At 53.2% G+C, this 16127-nt stretch overlaps 2 protein-coding genes across 2 annotated transcripts in view; one reads left to right on the top strand and one right to left on the bottom strand.

Annotated features, from left to right (window-relative positions):
* The window catches only part of CDHR2 (cadherin related family member 2), a 41776-nt gene extending 32716 nt beyond the window's left edge, over nucleotides 1-9060 (top strand). The window contains exons 19-31 of the mRNA XM_049775643.1: nucleotides 765-836; nucleotides 1594-1643; nucleotides 3120-3268; nucleotides 3382-3490; nucleotides 3580-3668; nucleotides 4092-4160; nucleotides 4238-4315; nucleotides 4433-4493; nucleotides 4577-4701; nucleotides 6159-6272; nucleotides 6365-6445; nucleotides 6868-6931; nucleotides 8884-9060. Coding sequence (XP_049631600.1) covers nucleotides 765-836; nucleotides 1594-1643; nucleotides 3120-3268; nucleotides 3382-3490; nucleotides 3580-3668; nucleotides 4092-4160; nucleotides 4238-4315; nucleotides 4433-4493; nucleotides 4577-4701; nucleotides 6159-6272; nucleotides 6365-6445; nucleotides 6868-6931; nucleotides 8884-9060 — 1238 coding nt within the window. The remainder of the gene's footprint in view (nucleotides 1-764; nucleotides 837-1593; nucleotides 1644-3119; nucleotides 3269-3381; nucleotides 3491-3579; nucleotides 3669-4091; nucleotides 4161-4237; nucleotides 4316-4432; nucleotides 4494-4576; nucleotides 4702-6158; nucleotides 6273-6364; nucleotides 6446-6867; nucleotides 6932-8883) is intronic.
* An 869-nt stretch (nucleotides 9061-9929) lies between these two features.
* GPRIN1 (G protein regulated inducer of neurite outgrowth 1) lies at nucleotides 9930-12021 on the bottom strand. Its single transcript, XM_049775642.1, has 2 exons — nucleotides 10644-12021; nucleotides 9930-10564 (listed from the first exon to the last, which is right to left on the bottom strand). The coding sequence occupies exons 1-2, from the start codon at nucleotides 11896-11898 to the stop codon at nucleotides 9930-9932; spliced, it is 1890 nt and encodes a 629-aa protein (XP_049631599.1). The 5' UTR covers nucleotides 11899-12021.
* Nucleotides 12022-16127: the final 4106 nt, after the last annotated feature.

Genomic DNA, 16127 nt, shown 5'->3' with positions numbered 1-16127 from the left:
GGTCCCCTGAGCCTCTCTGGGAGTGATACCTGAGCAGAGAGCCAGGACTAAGTGTTGAGCACCACTGGTTGTGACTCATAAACAAACAAACAAACAAACAAAACATTCATGAGCCAGAGAGATTGTATAGAGGAAGATACTTACTAGCACATGACAGACCGGGGTTCAGTCCCCAGCACCCGATAGTGTTCCCTGAGCCCCATCAGGAATGGTCCCTGAGTGTAGAGCCCAGAGCACTTCTGGGTGTGGCCCCAAAACAGAAACCAAAAGAAGAGTTACAACATATATGGAATCCTATGCCAGCCACATCAGAGGCATTTTTTCATTTGGGGAGGATGGCATTCCTCAGAAGAGTTTGGGGTCCAAGGGAATACTGGGGTCCTAAGAACCAGACAAATCAAATGCTCCCCTATCATTTTATAGATGAGGAATCTGAGGCCAAGGTCTTTCACCCACCTGATGAGACTTACCTGGCCAGGGATCTTTTTGAGGAGGATTACACCTGGTGGTGCTCAGGGCTTACTCCTGGCTGAGCACTCAGGAATTACTGCTCAGGGGATCACATTGGGAATAAGGGAATCAAACCTGGGTCTTCCAAGTGCAAAACAAGTGTCCTCCCACTGTACTCTAGCTCTAGGACCCTGGGCTGGTCTCTGGGTTTGTGACCTTGGACAGTTTGCTTGCCCTCTCTGAGTTGTTAGGCAAGGTGGGTGGTTGGGTCAGGCCTTGTTCTGGAGACAAGCCCCACCAATATCATCCCCCAGGAAGCCTCATCATCACCATCCAGGATGTAAATGACAACGCACCCCAGTTTCTGCAAAATAATAAAACCTTCGGTAAGTAGCCCCACCCCTGCCAGCTCCCTTTCTTCCCACATAGGACCAGGAAAAGCCTAGGAGTTTAAATAAACCTCCTTGGACCACAGATGAACCCTTAAAAAAAAAAAGAGGAAAGTTGGGGGGCCAGAGCAATAGCATAGCAGGTAGGGCATTTGCCTTGTGTGCGGTCGACCTGGGTTCAATCCCTAGCATCTCATTGTTCCCCAAGCCTGCCAGGAGTAATTTCTGAGTCCAGGGTCAGGAGTAATCCCTGAGTGCTGCCGGGTGTGACACAAACAAACAAATAGAAAAGAAGAAGAAAGCCCTTCGTCCTGCAGCTCCATTGAGTTAAACAGGAAAACAAAGGGGGGAAGACCTGAAGAGACCGCACAGTGGGTAGGATGCTTTATAGGCTCCCCTAAACCTGCCAGCAGTGATCCCTGACTGCAGTGAAGAGCAAGCCCTGAGCATCACTGGGTGTGGCCCCCTAAAAATCCAAAATCCAACAAAACAAAAAACAAACAGAAAGTATCTGTTTGTTTTTAAATTCATATCTGACTTGAGCACCTCCCCTCCCCCACTCTCTCTGGACCTCAGTTTCCCCATCTGCACATGAGAGGTGGATGAACTCGCTAAGTTGTGGATAGTTATGATGGGGTCTAGGCAGTAGAGAGGTTAAAGGGAGCAGCCTTGATCTGGTTTTCTGGGGAGCATTTAGGGTGGGGGTGGGCATCATCTTCTAGCCTACTTACCCTCTTCCCGTCCCCACTTGTAGTGATCATCCCGGAACTGGTGATACCCAATCAGCAAGTGGCATCTGTCCAGGTACATCGTCACCCTTTGTCAGTTACCCCGGTTTTACCTAGTGAAGTTTCTCCACTGCTCCCCAAAATGTTTTTATTGTTTTTGTTTAGTGTTTGTTTTTTGTTAGTTTGACTTTTGGGGGATCACAATCAGCAGCGTTCAGGACTTACTCCTGCTCTGTACTCCTGGTGGGGCTCAGGGGGCCATATGGGATGCTGAAGTCCAAACTTTGGTCATTCATGTTCAAGAAAAGCGCCTTCACCACTGTATTTTGTCTCCAGTTCCCAAATACTTTTCTTTAAATCAGCTTCTTAAACTAAAACCTTGCCTCTGATCACTTCCAGCAGAGATCCTCAACTTGGCTAAGCAGAAGTGAAGGCTCTTGCTTTTCATGCCTTGAACCCTGGTTTGATCCATTTGGGCCCCTAACATTGCTGATGTGGTCCCGGACCCTAATAACCCCAAGACCATGCACCAAGACAATGAAAATCTGAGTGCCCTCTTTAGGGGTGCCTGTTGAGTCTGAGTTTATTCAAACTTCATTCAAATCAATTGCTTAGCAAGGTTGGAAAATAGCTCAATGGACTTGCCTCTAGAAAGCCCAAGTTTGATTTCTGGTACTGACTACTCCCCTCAACATCACCAGGATGTTGGGCTGGGGCGGTGGTGCTAGAGGTAAGGTGTCTGTCTTGCCAACGCTAGCCTAGGACAGACCTCGGTTCTATCCCCCAGCGTCTCATATAGCCAGGAGTAACCCCTGAGCGTCACTGGGTGTGGCCCAAAAACCAAAAACCAAAAAAAAACCCAAAACAAAACAAAACAAAAAACATCATCAGGACTGATCCTTGAGGGCTTAGCCATGAGTAGTCCCTGAACATTGCTGGGTATATTCCCCCAAACAGAATAAAATACAATGAGCTAAGTTATCCATTTGCTTATTTAGGATTGAATTAATTCTGGTCCTTTGCTTTTTGGTGGCTTTTTTTTTGGGGGGGGGTTCTTTTTTTGGTTTTTGGGCCACACCTGTTTGACGCTCAGGGGTTACTCCTGCTTATGCGCTCAGAAATCACCCCTGGCTTGGGGGGACCATATGGGACACCGGGGGATCGAACTGCTGTCCGTCCTACACTAGCGCTTGCAAGGCAGACACCTTACCTCTAGCACCACCTTCCCGGCCTCGGCTTTTTTATTTTTTGAAGGGGCTACGTTTATGGACATGGTGTCAGATCTGGAACCAGGGCCTCACACATGCAAGTTCAAAATGCCTTAGTATTGAGCCACCTCCTCAAACCTAGCTCACTGTGCTTTCTGTCTGAGCTGGATAAGTTGCTCACCCTTTCTGAAGTCTAGGGAGGAGAGTCTCTCCCACAAAGACCCACAGAGGGGGCTGAGTTGGGACCTTGGTTCCTGGGAGCTTCGGGGGCCCCTCACCTCTAATGCCTCCCGGTGTGGAACAGTTGCCAGCATGACCTCCAGTGTCATCATTTTTTGCTTCAGGCCACAGACAAAGACTCAGGGAAAAATGGGATCATTCACTTCTCCATCAAGAAAGTGGAATTTGTCCCTAAGGAAGGATCTACGATAACTTTCAATGGCTTCCGGGTCACCACCTCCTCTGAGGCCAACGTGTTTACTGGCAGCATTGAGTAACTATGGGCCATGCAGGGGCCAGGGTGGGACTTCAAGATCCTATCTTGGAAGTGGCTGCCATCAGTCTCCTGTTTGGGTCCAAGACTTGCATGTCCTTTTCAATTCTTAGATTGGTGACCAGCCTTGACTCCAAGCTCCAAGGCACCTATGAAGTGACAGTTCAGGCTCAGGACACTCCTTCTGTTGGATCACCCTTACAAACAGAAACTACCCTGAATGTGAGTTGCAGGTGCTACCGCCATCTTCCCGTGTCCTCTGCCAGCCTTTGCACCCTTTGTATCTCATCTGTCCCCTTGTGCCTCTGCAGCTTTTCACTGTGGATCAGAGTTACCGTATAACCTTGGAGTTCTCCACCAGCCAGAGTGAAGTGGGCGATAATGTGGAGGAGATTAAGGAGTACGTTTGGGGGCTTGGGAGAGTCCTGAGAGGGGAAGACAGAACCTAAGAGCTTGGATCTGACAGCACCTGGATGAAATTGCTCTCGACCTTCTCCCCAACCCAACCCACACTTGATCTTTTTTGCTCATTTTGATTATAGTCTGGGACCCCATCTCCTTTCTACCTGGGAGAAAGTTGACCATGCAGAAAGGCCTCAAAGGGCTACCATGTCCACTTGCAAATGTGATCCACTGCACTAGAACACTTGATTCCTGAAGTTGCAAACACAGCCTCAAAGTGTGTCCCCAATGTGACCCCTGCTTACCCAGTGGGGCCACCTCTTTCCAATCCTGACAATGCTTAGTTCCACTGGCAGAGTGCTAGCACAGGCCTAGTCTCAGCCCCTATCTTGAGCAATTGTAAGCCTTGTGTTCTTGGCAGGGCTCTTGGCCAAGCAACCAGGACCAGTGTCTACATCGTGAGCATTCGGGACAAAGACAACAGTGTGCGGTAAGGCAAGAGCCCACAGTGGGAAGGGCCCGGGGCAGGCACTTTGGTGCTAACCCTTCGCCCCTGCCCTGCCCCAGAGCCCAAGGTCGCACCTTCCTTGATGCATACTTCGTCTTCTCCAATGGCACTGCTCTGAAACTTGACCAACTGAGCACGTGAGTGGGACTGTCTTGGGGGGGAGCCAGGACAGGGGAGCCAGATGCCTGAGGTGGGAATGCGTGTGTCTGTGCTTGCATCATCATCCTCAAGACTAAGTGGGGTTCTGTGTCCAGGATGATCCGGGGTGACCAGGACTCACTGATGAAGTTGCTGCAGCTGGGACTGGTGGTGCTGGTGAGAAGGGCCAGGGCAGAGGTCACAGAATGGGGTGGATGTAGACACCAGAACCCCCTTAACCCCTGCTCTTACTTCTCTAGGGCTCCGAAGACACACAGAACTCAGACGTGACACAGAGGCTCAGCGGGGTCATCATAGGTTTGGGGATCGCCCTGGTGCTGCTTATCATCATCATGATCACATCTCTTGTGTGTGTGCGGAGGAGGTGAGGGCCCCTGGGGTCTCTCTCCCACCCACTGCTACACAGCCAGCACAATGGAGGGTGTGAAAAGTGCTGGGAGGGGCCAAAGAGATAGCACAGTGGTAGGGCATCTGCCTTGCACGCAGCCTCTCCAGGACGGATGGTGGTTCGAATCCCAACATCCAATATGGTCCCCCGAGCCTTCCAGGGGCGATTTCTGAGAGCAAAGCCTGTAGTAAACTCTGAGCACCACCGGGTGTGATTCAAAATCCAAAAAAAAAAAAAAGGAAAAGGACCGGGAGTCGAAAGAGATGGTGCAGAGGGCTGGAGCCCGTGTAGGGGAACCCCAAGTTCCATCTCTGACACCCATGGTCCCAATAGCCCTACTGAGTGTGTGTCCCCTCTCCCCATGTGCCTCTGCAGCTTTTCACTGTGGAGGAAGAGCTGGGGCTTGGAAATGGAAGTGCTATCCTGTCCATCCCAGTGACCTGCTGGGATCTCTGTGGCTGGGGCATGTTCCATCTCTCAGCTTTATTTTCAGCCCAAGAAGACTTGGTGGTGCCTCTCACCCCGGGCAATATTGGGTTCATAGTGTTTCCTTAGGGGAACTAGACCCAGCAGTACGGGGGATGGATCCAGGCACTCAATGGTGCTAGATTTGGGACTGGAACAGTGTTGGGCTGGGCCAGAACCAGGCTTAGTCACACTGAGGGCACTGAATACTGAGTATGGGGCCAGGGTCACACCCATGTAGGTGTTTGCAGGGCAGGAATGGGGCTGCCCACTAGTGTTGAGGACTGCAGCCCTAGAACACTCCTTAAGGAGTCAAGTTAGGCTGGAACTTGCTTCCTTGCATAGCCTGGCTTGTACTCTAGGATTTGAAGTATACCACAATTGGGTCCATTCTTTGGACCCCATATTCCTTCAAGTGACTCAGTGATAATACGGTGGGTAGGGTGCTTGTCTTGAACATAACTGACCTACATTTGACTCCCACCACCATATATGGTCTCCTGAACTCCACCAGGAGTGATTGCTGGGCACAAAGTCAGGAGTCAGCCCTAGGTACCATTGGGTGTGAACCAGAAAACAAAAATAATTGCTGCTTTAGGGCTGGAGAGATAGTTCAATGGGCTGACTGCTTTGCTTTCCAGAGCACCACCAGTGACCCCCTATGAAGGGCAGTGCCTCTGACATTGTGTTTAGATATTTTGTTGCTTCTTTTCCCTTGTTAAGTATCTTTGCAATCAGTAACACCATTGGAGTTGAATTAAAGGTCTGGCTATTGACCGGATATGTGGCTTTTGACAAACCCTTTTCTTCCCTGGCCAATCCCATGTGCTCTAGGAGGTGGAATGCCCAGTCTGCCCTGCCAGGGTTCTGATGATTCCACTCTCTCAGATTCTGCACTGGCATATAGAGCAGTGGTGGGGCGGACCCTGTGCCTGCTAAGCACCGACCTTCTCTCCCGGTTTCCACAGCTACAAACGAGAACTTCGGGCTGTAAAAGCTGCCAAGGAGGCTCGGCAGACTGTGGCCGGAGTGAACACTTCTTCCTCGGCCATCCCAGGAACTAACCTGTATAACACTGACCGGTGAGTCGGGGGTGGGGGGTTGAAGAAGGGTGGAGAAAAGGCCCTCTGGAGTGGGTGAGGTTTATGGGTGCTTGATTGCATCTTTTCTCCAGGGCCAACCCCATGCTAAACCTTGCCACCAAGGACCTGGGCTTCGAGTCTCAATCTTCCTGCAGTGACATGGACCGCACCAGGTGAGTAGTAACCATTGCAGCAGGGCTCCCTGGGAAGGGTATTGGAGGTGGTGTTGGTGGAGGTAGTGCTGGCGAGGGTTGGTGGGAGGACAATGGGAGAGGTGGAGGTGGTGGTAGGATGGAGGTCCTGATCGCAATGGCAAGAGTGGTGGTGATGGCGATCAAGATGATAGGAGTGGGAATGACAGTGATGATGGTCATAATCAAATGGTGATGGGAGTGAAAGTGCTGGTTATGGGAGTGGTGGTAGAAATCGTGATGGTGGTAGTCATGGAGATGGTGGTGGTAACCGGTAGTGACGATGGTGGTATCATGAAAGTAATGGTGGTGGCGATGGTAGTGACAACGGTGATGGTGATCATGATAGGAATGAAAACAATGGTAGAATTTCCAGCTACTTAAACTCCAATTCTTCCCCACAGCCTCAACTCCCTAGATGAAAACTCTGTGGACCTGGGAAAGGAGAAGGAGAAGCCAGAAAGGAAGGCAAGATGATGTCTGGGGTTTTTGACTTGGGGTATTTATTTCTCTGAGGGAGTGGGCTCACACAGAGTTCCTAAAGGCTGCAGTAGACCTGGCCACATCTTGTATCTGCCTTGGGACCTTCTTGGTTTTGGAATAGGTTCATTACCTACTCCTCCATTCATTCCCAGTCTCTCTGGGGGACTGACTTTCCCCCTCAGGTTCTCAGTTTTTTTTTTTTTCAACTGTGAAGTTTGAAACATCCAGCCATGCAGGATTTTTTTTTTTTTTTTTTTTTTTTTTTTTTTGGTTTTTGGGCCACACCCGGCGTTGCTCAGGGGTTACTCCTGGCTGTCTGCTCAGAAATAGCTCCTGGCAGGCACAGGGGACCATATGGGACACCAGGATTCGAACCAACCACCTTTGGTCCTGGATCGGCTGCTTGCAAGGCAAATGCCGCTGTGCTATCTCTCCGGGCCCGCCATGCAGGATTTTTAATGAGGCTCAATCCTATGAAAACCACATGGTGCAAAGCAAAAGTTAGAAATCACATGTCCTCTCTTGACATATGTAAGAAACAGAAGGGGTGCCAGGAGGATGGGTCAAAGAGCTGGACCAGATTCTTTGCATGCAGGAGCCTGGCACTGCATGGTCCCCTGAGCATGAGTAGGTATGGTAACCAAATTAAAATAAAATTTAGGGGCCAGAGAGATAGCATGAAGGTAAGGCGTTTGTCTTGCGTGCAGAAGGTCAGTGGTTTGAATCCCTGCATCCCATATGACCGGACCCCTGAGCCTGCCAGGAGTGATTTCTGAGTGTGGAGCCAGGAGTGACCCCTGAGCGCTGCCAGGTGTGACCCAAAAACCAAAAATAAATAAATAAAATACAATTTAGAAACTGGTGAGATAGAGCTGGAGACATAGTACAGCAGGTAAGACAAGTGACCAACCTGGGTTCCATCTCTAGCACCCAATGGTTCTGCCAGAATGTAATCCCTCAGCTCAGAGCCCTGAGCATTGCCAGATGTGGTCCCCAAACAACAGAACAAAACAAAACACAAAAGGAAAAGAAGATGCGTTGGAAGTAAAAGTTGTGCTGGGGAAAATCAAGGCCGAAGGTAACCATCTTAGCAGATCCGAGCTTGCACGAAGCAGATGGCTCTGGTGGAAGTCAAAGCTGAGCTCCAGAGTGGTAGTGAAGTTGGGGATCCCAGTGTGGAGCAGATCTGTAGACTGAGACAAGGAGCACTGGGGGATAGACCCTGGAAAGGTTGAGGGCAGAGCCTCAGGGACCGTCCGTCCAATAAGGAAGGAACTAAGACAGCCCATCCAAAACTGTCCATTGAGGAAGGAGCCCAGATAGTCCACTCAGAAGATAGCTCGGATTGGGCAATCAGAGAAGGCCAAATTGCCCAACCAGGGAAGAGGGAAGAAGGCCCAGGACAACTTGCATGTTTCCCTGTAGTGGTGGACACTCCACTCTCTCCTGCATCAGTTGGTTATCCTGGGTCTCCGGGCCCAGGGACCACCCTGGGGAGCCTCTCTCTCCTCTCACTTGGCCGGGTGGGAAGATATTGGGGCCTTTCCCTATAGATCTCTGGTGTCCTGCCTCGCTGATCTTCCCAAATTTTTGTGGGGGAGACTTCTGAGAGCTCAGAGCAGTCATGCAATCTTACCTGTTCCAGCCACTGCCCAAATGCGAGGTTTGCCAGGCACACCAGACCGAAAAATGATCTCCTGGCCTCAGGCAGGTCACAGGACCCTGGGCTGTGACTATGTTTTTGCTAGGTGTCTGGTGGGGGACTTTGGGGAGCTCAGGCAGGGCCACCTCTCCACCGGCACCAGCCGAGAGGATCCCTGGAGGAGCAGGTGGGACACTTCCCCAGCTCACTGATTCTACTTATGGGCCTGAAGTCAGGCCCTCTCCCAGATACCATCACCTGGCTCCCCTTTCACCCCCTTTTCCTCTTCCAACAGAAGCAATCCAAGCAGAATCAGAAGAAGGCAGATAAAGTACCCCTGGACAGTCAGGTGGAGGATGATGAAGGACTTCTGAGCATGGTGCTCTCTGACAGGAAGAAGAGCGCAGGTGGACAGCAGAAAGTGGCCTTCTCTAACCCTGTCCTGAACATCAGCGATGACTCGAAAGTATGACGGGGCCTCCCAGCTTCTGGCCTACACCCGGAAAAGGCCCCATCACCGCCACCCCAACCCCGCCCTGACTTAACACGTCGTGTGCCCTGCCCTTTTCTTCTTGAAACCAATCATACTAACAAACGGTTGTGGGGAGATTTTATTACCAACGTAGACGGTGACAGCGTGTAGCTAAAAATCGCCATGGAGACCGGGAAGGCAGGAGTACTGAGAGGTCACAGGGGACTTTGTGGGGTCACGGCACGTGGGGGAGGGGCTGGAGAGCAGCTTTTAAAGGACAATTGTGGGGTGCGATGAGCTTGCATCATGTCCCAGATCTTCCACCTTACAGAGCCCCTCTGGGACTCCGTCTTGCCACTGTGCCCGGGTCACTCCTGCCGCTGCTGCCTTTATCCTGTCAGGGGCTTCTCTGGGAATCAGGGTCGGAGAGGACGGGAGACAGAGCTGGGGCTCGTGGGGCTCGTGGGGTGGGGCGACAGGAGTTGGGGTCACCATCAGCATGCAAGATGCCCAGGCTCCGGGGCCAGCCCGCCGCATGGACACGCACTCACTCACGCACACCACACCTGGGGCCCCGTGCTGGGATGCACCGGCACACCAGGACGGGGTGGGGGCACCGCGGCCCAAACTGGCACGCCTAGGGATTGGTGGGCAGCCGGTTTCCCCTGGGCAAGAAGGGGTGGGGGTCTTGAGCATCCCTGTCCCAGGGGTCCGCCTGCGCTCTCCGGCCAGGCACGCCGGGGACAGGGCCCAGGAGGCTCGGGGTGCCGTGGAGGGCGGCGGGGCGCGTCTGTCTGTCTTTGGGGGCGCCCGGGGCTACGGAGGGAACCTGAGAAGGCCGGCAAGCGGGCGTGGCCGGCCGGGGCGCCTCACTCGGCCGTGGGGCCGGCGCGCGAGCAGCACCGCGGCCGCCGCACGCTCTGCAGCAGCGCGCGGAAGAGGCCGGGCGGGCGCTTGGCGGGGCCCGGGGCGCGGGCGGCGGGCCCGGGGCCGGGCTGGGGCGGGGCGGGCGCGGGGCCCCCCTGGCGGCCGTGCTCCTCGATCTGGCGCTCCAGGTGCTTCTGGATGGCCATGCCCAGCACCTCCACCTCCATGGCGGCGCCGTACACCTCCCACGTCATGCCCTTCTCGTCCCAGCTCACGTCGCGCACCGGCTCGGCCGCCTCGGGGTTCGCCGTCGCCGTCGGGCCCGCGCCGGGCCGCACGCGCACCTCGGGGAAGGCGGGCGGCGCGGCGGCCTGCGGCGTCATGGGCCCGGTGGCCACCGAGCGCGTCTCCGCGGCGCCCAGCGACACCTGCAGCCCCGCGTCGCGCCGCGTCGGCGCCTGGAAGCCGAAGGCAGAGCCGTCCGCGCCCTCCGCCGGCGCCACGGGGCTCAGCGCCACCGACACGCACGCCCACACCGGCGCGCCCGCCTGCGTGCCCGCGTCCTGGGGCGGCGGCGGCGGCGGGCCCTGCGCGTCCGGTCCCGGCCCCGCTCCGACGGGCGCGGCTCCCCGCGGCTCTGGGCCCGGGGGTGGAGGCGCCCCCCCGCGCCCTCTCCAAGTCCGAGTCCGGCCGCGAGGCTCCCGGGCCGCCCGTGCCCGTCTCCGTCCCCGGCTCCGCCGCCGCCTCCTGCGAGCCCTGCGCTCCCGCGCGGCTGCCGGGCTCCGCGCGCGCCCCGCCGCCCTCCGGGACCCCCGAGGACCCCCCGAGCGTCTTCCCGAGAGCCCCGGGGGGCCCCTCTCCGGAAGGGCGCACCGAGGCGCCTTCTCCACTGGGACCTGCCTTCTCCTCCTTCACCGAGGACGGGGACGGGGATGAGGACGCGGCGTGGCCCGCAGGGGAAGCTCCCACGGCCTCCACGCCCCCGGTCCCTCCCGGACCAGCAGCCACGGGCTCTTTCCTTCCCGAGGAGGCCTCGGTGTCCCCCTGAGAAACGGGCTTCCCCCCTCCGGGGCCCTCCTCCGCGGGGGAGACCGGCTGCGGCGCCCCGGCTGCTCCGTCCATAACCGCGGCCTGGGCCGAGGGCGTCCCCGATCGACCGTCCAGGGTGGTGTGCACACTCCCGCCCGCGGGTTCCCTTGGGCCCTGGCCCAGACCCTGCGCCCCCAGCACCTCAGGGTTTGCTTTGGCAGACGCCTCCAGGGCGCCTCTGCCCAGGGAGCCGGCCTCCGTCACCCCCGAAGGGGCAGGCGCTGGCTCCGCTGAGGACGTGGGCACCGCGGCGTCTGCGGGGCCTGGCCCGAGCGTTCCCGGAGTTCCAGGCTCTATCTTGGCTGAGCACCCAGCGGTAGGGCCTCCCTGAGGGGAGGATGCCTGAAGCCCTTCTCCCGTATTCCCGGGCGTCTCCTTCTTCGGGGTCCCGGGACCAAGGCTTCCACAAGACGCAAACTCCCTGGTGGCCACGACAGCCGCGTCTGGCTTTCCCATGAGCACTGGGTCAGCTTTTCTCGAGGCTGCAGGAACTTGCTCGCCGGTGGATGTGGACTCTGCCGGGTTCTGGGCATTCTTCTCTGGATTCCTGTTCCCCGAAGGCGGAGGGTCGCATTTTGCCTGCGAAGGGTCGCATTCTTCGGGGGACGCAGTCTCTGGCTTCGAAGCCAGGCTGGTTTCGGGTGTCCCTGAGACGGAAGCTACAGTGGTCCCCGAGGTCCCCTTGGCGGTTGCCTCTGGGGGAAGCGTGCAGGGCAGGGCAGGGCAGGCCAAGCTTCCACCAGAGGCCTCAGTACAGGACACCCCTTCCCCAACCCCAGTGGGGCTGCTGTGTCTGGAGTCCATGATGGGGCTTGGAGCCGGAGTGTGTCTGGGAGGTGCAGGGCTGGTGGTCTGCCTGGAGGAGTCACGGAAGTCCCTCATGGCCAGTCTCCCTGCTCCCAGGCTCCCATCCTGTGGGCAGCAGAGGTCTGTGGGCTGGGGTCCTGGGGTGCTGTGGTTCTTCCAATGGCAGAAGAGCCAGGCTGATACTTCCGCACTGCCTGCTTCCTCTCACAAGTGCATCCCAGGGTTCTGAAAACGAGAGAAAGTACACACGAGACTCCAGTAAGCCAAGATCAGGTGTCCTTACTGAGCCCCTGCATCATCTCTTGCCAGTATGGCTGAGGACAAGAACCCAAACCCCAAATTTCATTCAAGGCCTGTTCACCCATATGGCCACACAGCCTCCATCTCCCCACATGCCACAATATTATTCAGAAGTTAAGATTTCATTTGGGAGTTTCAAGGCATGGATTCAGATATCCCTGCGGTCAGGCAGGCAGTTTAAGTGAGGAAAGGAGGGGTACAAGACAAGGGGGTGTGGTGGGAGCATGGCCAACTGAAAAGCACCTGCTAGAGGGAGCCTTCTAATTTGATCAGCCTCTGAGTAGTGGTCTGAAGAAATGCATCCTGGTCGTGTCAACAGAAACTGGGAAATGGAGAAGGTTCACGTAAAACATCATAAGCATTAACTCACAATTTGAAAAAGGCCATTTTCCTGGCAGTGAAAACAAAGAAGTGCATCTTAAGCTGCCACTTGGCATCTGTACCAACCCTGGAAAGCTGCAAAGAAAGGCTGCAGGGGTCAGAGAGAAAGCATAATGGACAGAGTACAGGCTTCACATGCAGGCCAAGTTCAATGCCATGGGCCCCAAGCACCACCTGGAGCAATCCCTGAGCACAGGACCAGGAGGAGTCCCTAAGCCCTACTGAATGAGGTCCCTGTAAAGGAGGAAACAATTTGGCACATGTGTCCTCTTTCTTTTCTTTATCTTTTTTTTTGGAGGGTCACACACAGTGATGATCTGTACTTATTCCTGGCTCTGCACTCCTGGCAGAATCAGAGTATGTGTGGGTGAGTGGGGTCATACTATGAGTTGCCAGTGATTGAACCTAGGCTTGCCAAATGCAAGGCAAGCACCCTACTCACTGTACTATTTCTCTGGCCTCTAGATGTTTGTGCCTTTTTTTTTTTTATATAGCCCATACCCACCTAGGCCCAGGGCTTTCTCCTGGCTCCATTTTCATGGAAATACTCCTGGCCATGTTGGTGGTAAGCATTTTGCCTGTTGTAATATCTCTCTAGCCCCGAGATGTGCTTTCAATGATGGTGGCATGGTGTGAAGGCCAGGCAGTAGAAGTAGAGCCAGCCACATCCTACGAGGAAACCGGTCAGTGACTCATTCAATATCTCACTCACCGATGTGTCCTTCACCCAGCCCATCTCTGCATCAGAAACTCAGCGGCAATGTGCTGGAACAATGTTTTACAGCCATCTCATGCGCCAATCAGCATTGGTTACTGAAAACTATCAAATGAAGCAGCAATGGCTCTTTAGTGAACCAGCAGGAAGTTTCTGTAGACTAACACTGCTTTGCAGAGCACAGGTCTAGAACTGAGAGGGAAACACTGCAAGTCTGGAGTGTGTGCTTTAACATGGGAGAGCTCTGCCCTGGGTGTCCCAGTCCTAGCACAGGAACTATTGTTCCCCTGGGAACTATTGGATGTGGCCCACTTCCAACAACAACAACAAAAAATCTAAAAAAAACCCAACACTAAGAGCCAGAGTAATAGCACAGTGATAGGGCATTTGCCTTGCACATGGCCAACCCGGGATGGACCCAGATTCAATCCCCGGCATCCCATACATTCCCGGAGCCTGCCAGGAGTGATTCCTGAGTGCAGAGGCAGGACATTTTCCTATACATGGATGGACATGGGAACTATTATGCTGAATGAAGTAAATCAGAGGGAGAGAGATTGACATAAGATAGTCTCACTCATCTGTGGGATTTAAGAAAAATAAAAGACATTGTTGTAATAATGCCCAGAGACAATAGAGCTGAGGGCTAGAAGGACCGGCCCATGATATGAAGCTTACCACAAAGAGTAGTGAGTGCAGTTAGATAAATAACTACACCAACAACTATCATGTCAACGGTATGAGTGAAAGAAATAGAATACCTGTCTGGAATACAGGCAGGGGTGGTAAAGAAGGGAAATGGGGGCATTGGTGGGAAGTTGGAACTGGTGAATGGGGATGTACTTTTTTGGGGGGGCCACACCCGATGACGCTCCGGGATTACTCCTGGCTGTGTGCTCAGAAATCGCTCCTGGCTTGGGATGCTGGGAGGGATCAAATTGCAGTCTTTCCTAGGTTAGCACCAGCAAGGTAGACACCTTACTGCTCTGCACCACCACTCCGGCCCCAAAAGGGTGTACTTTTTATGACTGAAACCCAACTGCAAACATGCTTGTAATCATGGTGCTTAAATAAAGATATTATTTATAAAAAAAAAAACTTAAAATGGGCCTGTTATGCTGGCAGGCTTAGGGTAGGGGTGGAAAAAAGAGAAAAAAGAAAAGTAGGAAAAAAAAAAGACCAGAACAGAAAGGAGTAAGCCCTAAGTACCACTAGATGTGCCCCCCCCCCTGAAAATAAAAAGGAGGGTCAGAGAGGTTGGCACACATCACAAAAACCAAGAACAATCAGTGCTGGCAGGAATGTGGAGAGAAAGGAACTCTCATTCACTGCTCGTGGGAATGTTGTCTAGTCCAGCCTTTATGGAAAAGAATGTGGAGATTCTTCAAAAAACTGGAAATTGAGCTCCCATATGATCCAACTATACCACTCCTAGGGATATACCCTAGGAGCACAAAAACACTATTCAAAAATCCGTTCCTCACACCTATATTCATTGCAGTGCTATTTACAATAGCCAGACTCTGGAAACAACCAAGATGCCCTTCAGCAGATGAATGGCTAAAGAAGCTGTGGTACATATACACAATGGAATATTATGCAGCTGTCAGGAGAGATGAAGTCATGAAATTTTCCTATACGTGGATGTAAATGGAATCTATTATGCTGAGTAAAATAAGTCGGAGGGAGAGAGAATAGTCTCACTGTTCTATAGTGGGGTTTTTTTTTTGGGGGGGTTAGCTGCACCTGGTGATGCTCAGGGGTTACTCCTGGCTATACACTCAGAAATCGCTCCCGGCTTGGGGGACCATATAGGATGTTGGGGGATCAAACTGCAGTCCGTCTTAAGCTAGCGTGTGCAAGGCAGATGCTTTACCGCTTTCCGCCACTGCTTCAGCCCCTGATCTATGGGTTTTAAGAAAAATTAAGGACATTATTATAGTAATCCCCAGAGCCAATAGAGATGTGGGCTGGAAGGACCGGCCACAATATAAAGCTCACCTCAAAGAGCAGTGGTGCAGTTAGGGAAATAACTACATTAACAACTATCATGACAATCTTGTTTTGTTTTGTTTTGGGGACACACCTGGTGATACTCAGGGACTACTCCTGGCTATGCACTCAGAAATTGCTCCTGGTTTTGGAGGATCATATAGGACTCCGGGGGATCAAACTATGGTCCACTGTGGTCTGTCCTAGCTAGCACAGGCAAGGCAGATGCCTTACAGGTTGCGCCACCACTCTGGCCCCTATCATGACAATCTTAATGAGTGAGAGAAGTAGAATGCCTGTCTCAAATACAGGCAAGGGTTAGGGAAGGAGGGGGGGCATTGGTAATGGGAATATTGCACTGGTGAAGCGGGGTGTTCTATTTATGAGTGAAACCCAACTACAATAATGCTTGTAATCATAGTGCTTAAAGATTTTATATATATAAAGGAGGGTCACTAGTTTAGGGGTTCCAGTGAATATGGGTGGCATAAACTGGATCTGTTTTCATTTTTTGCCTTTTTGATCCTGTAACCTGGAAAATATCACTCTTTCATGAGAAAAACAAGAGCAAACAAGGAAGATATTAGGGAGTGGCAGAAAGTGTGGCAAAGTGGCCCATTGAAAGAGTCAGTAGGTGGGGCTAGAGCACTTTTCTTGCATGCAGCTGACCCATGTTCAATCCTGGGCATTCCATATGGTCCTCCAAACACTACCAGGAGTGATCCCTGAACACAAAGTCAGGAGTAACCCTTGAGTACCACTGGATGTGGCTCTAAAACCAAAAATAAAAAAAAAACAACCATGATAAAAAGGAAGAAAGAAAAAGGGAGGGAGGGAGGGAGGAAGGGAGGGAGGGAGGAAGGAAGGAAGGAAGGAAGGAAGGAAGGAAGGAAGGAAGGAAGGAAGGAAGGAAGGA

The sequence above is a fragment of the Suncus etruscus genome, chromosome 6 (assembly GCF_024139225.1).
Source record: "Suncus etruscus isolate mSunEtr1 chromosome 6, mSunEtr1.pri.cur, whole genome shotgun sequence".
NCBI lineage: Eukaryota > Metazoa > Chordata > Mammalia > Eulipotyphla > Soricidae > Suncus > Suncus etruscus.
The sequence above is the reverse complement of the archived record's forward strand: the minus strand, read 5'-3'. Positions and strand labels throughout refer to the sequence as shown.

Coding starts and splice junctions, on each gene's coding strand:
- GPRIN1 (XM_049775642.1), bottom strand. CDS start 11,898: ATGAGGGACTTCCGTGACTCCTCCAGGCAGACCACCAGCCCTGCACCT. Junction 10,565..10,643: donor GGAGCCGGGGACGGAGACGG/GCACGGGCGGCC, acceptor CCCCGGGCCCAG/AGCCGCGGGGAGCCGCGCCC.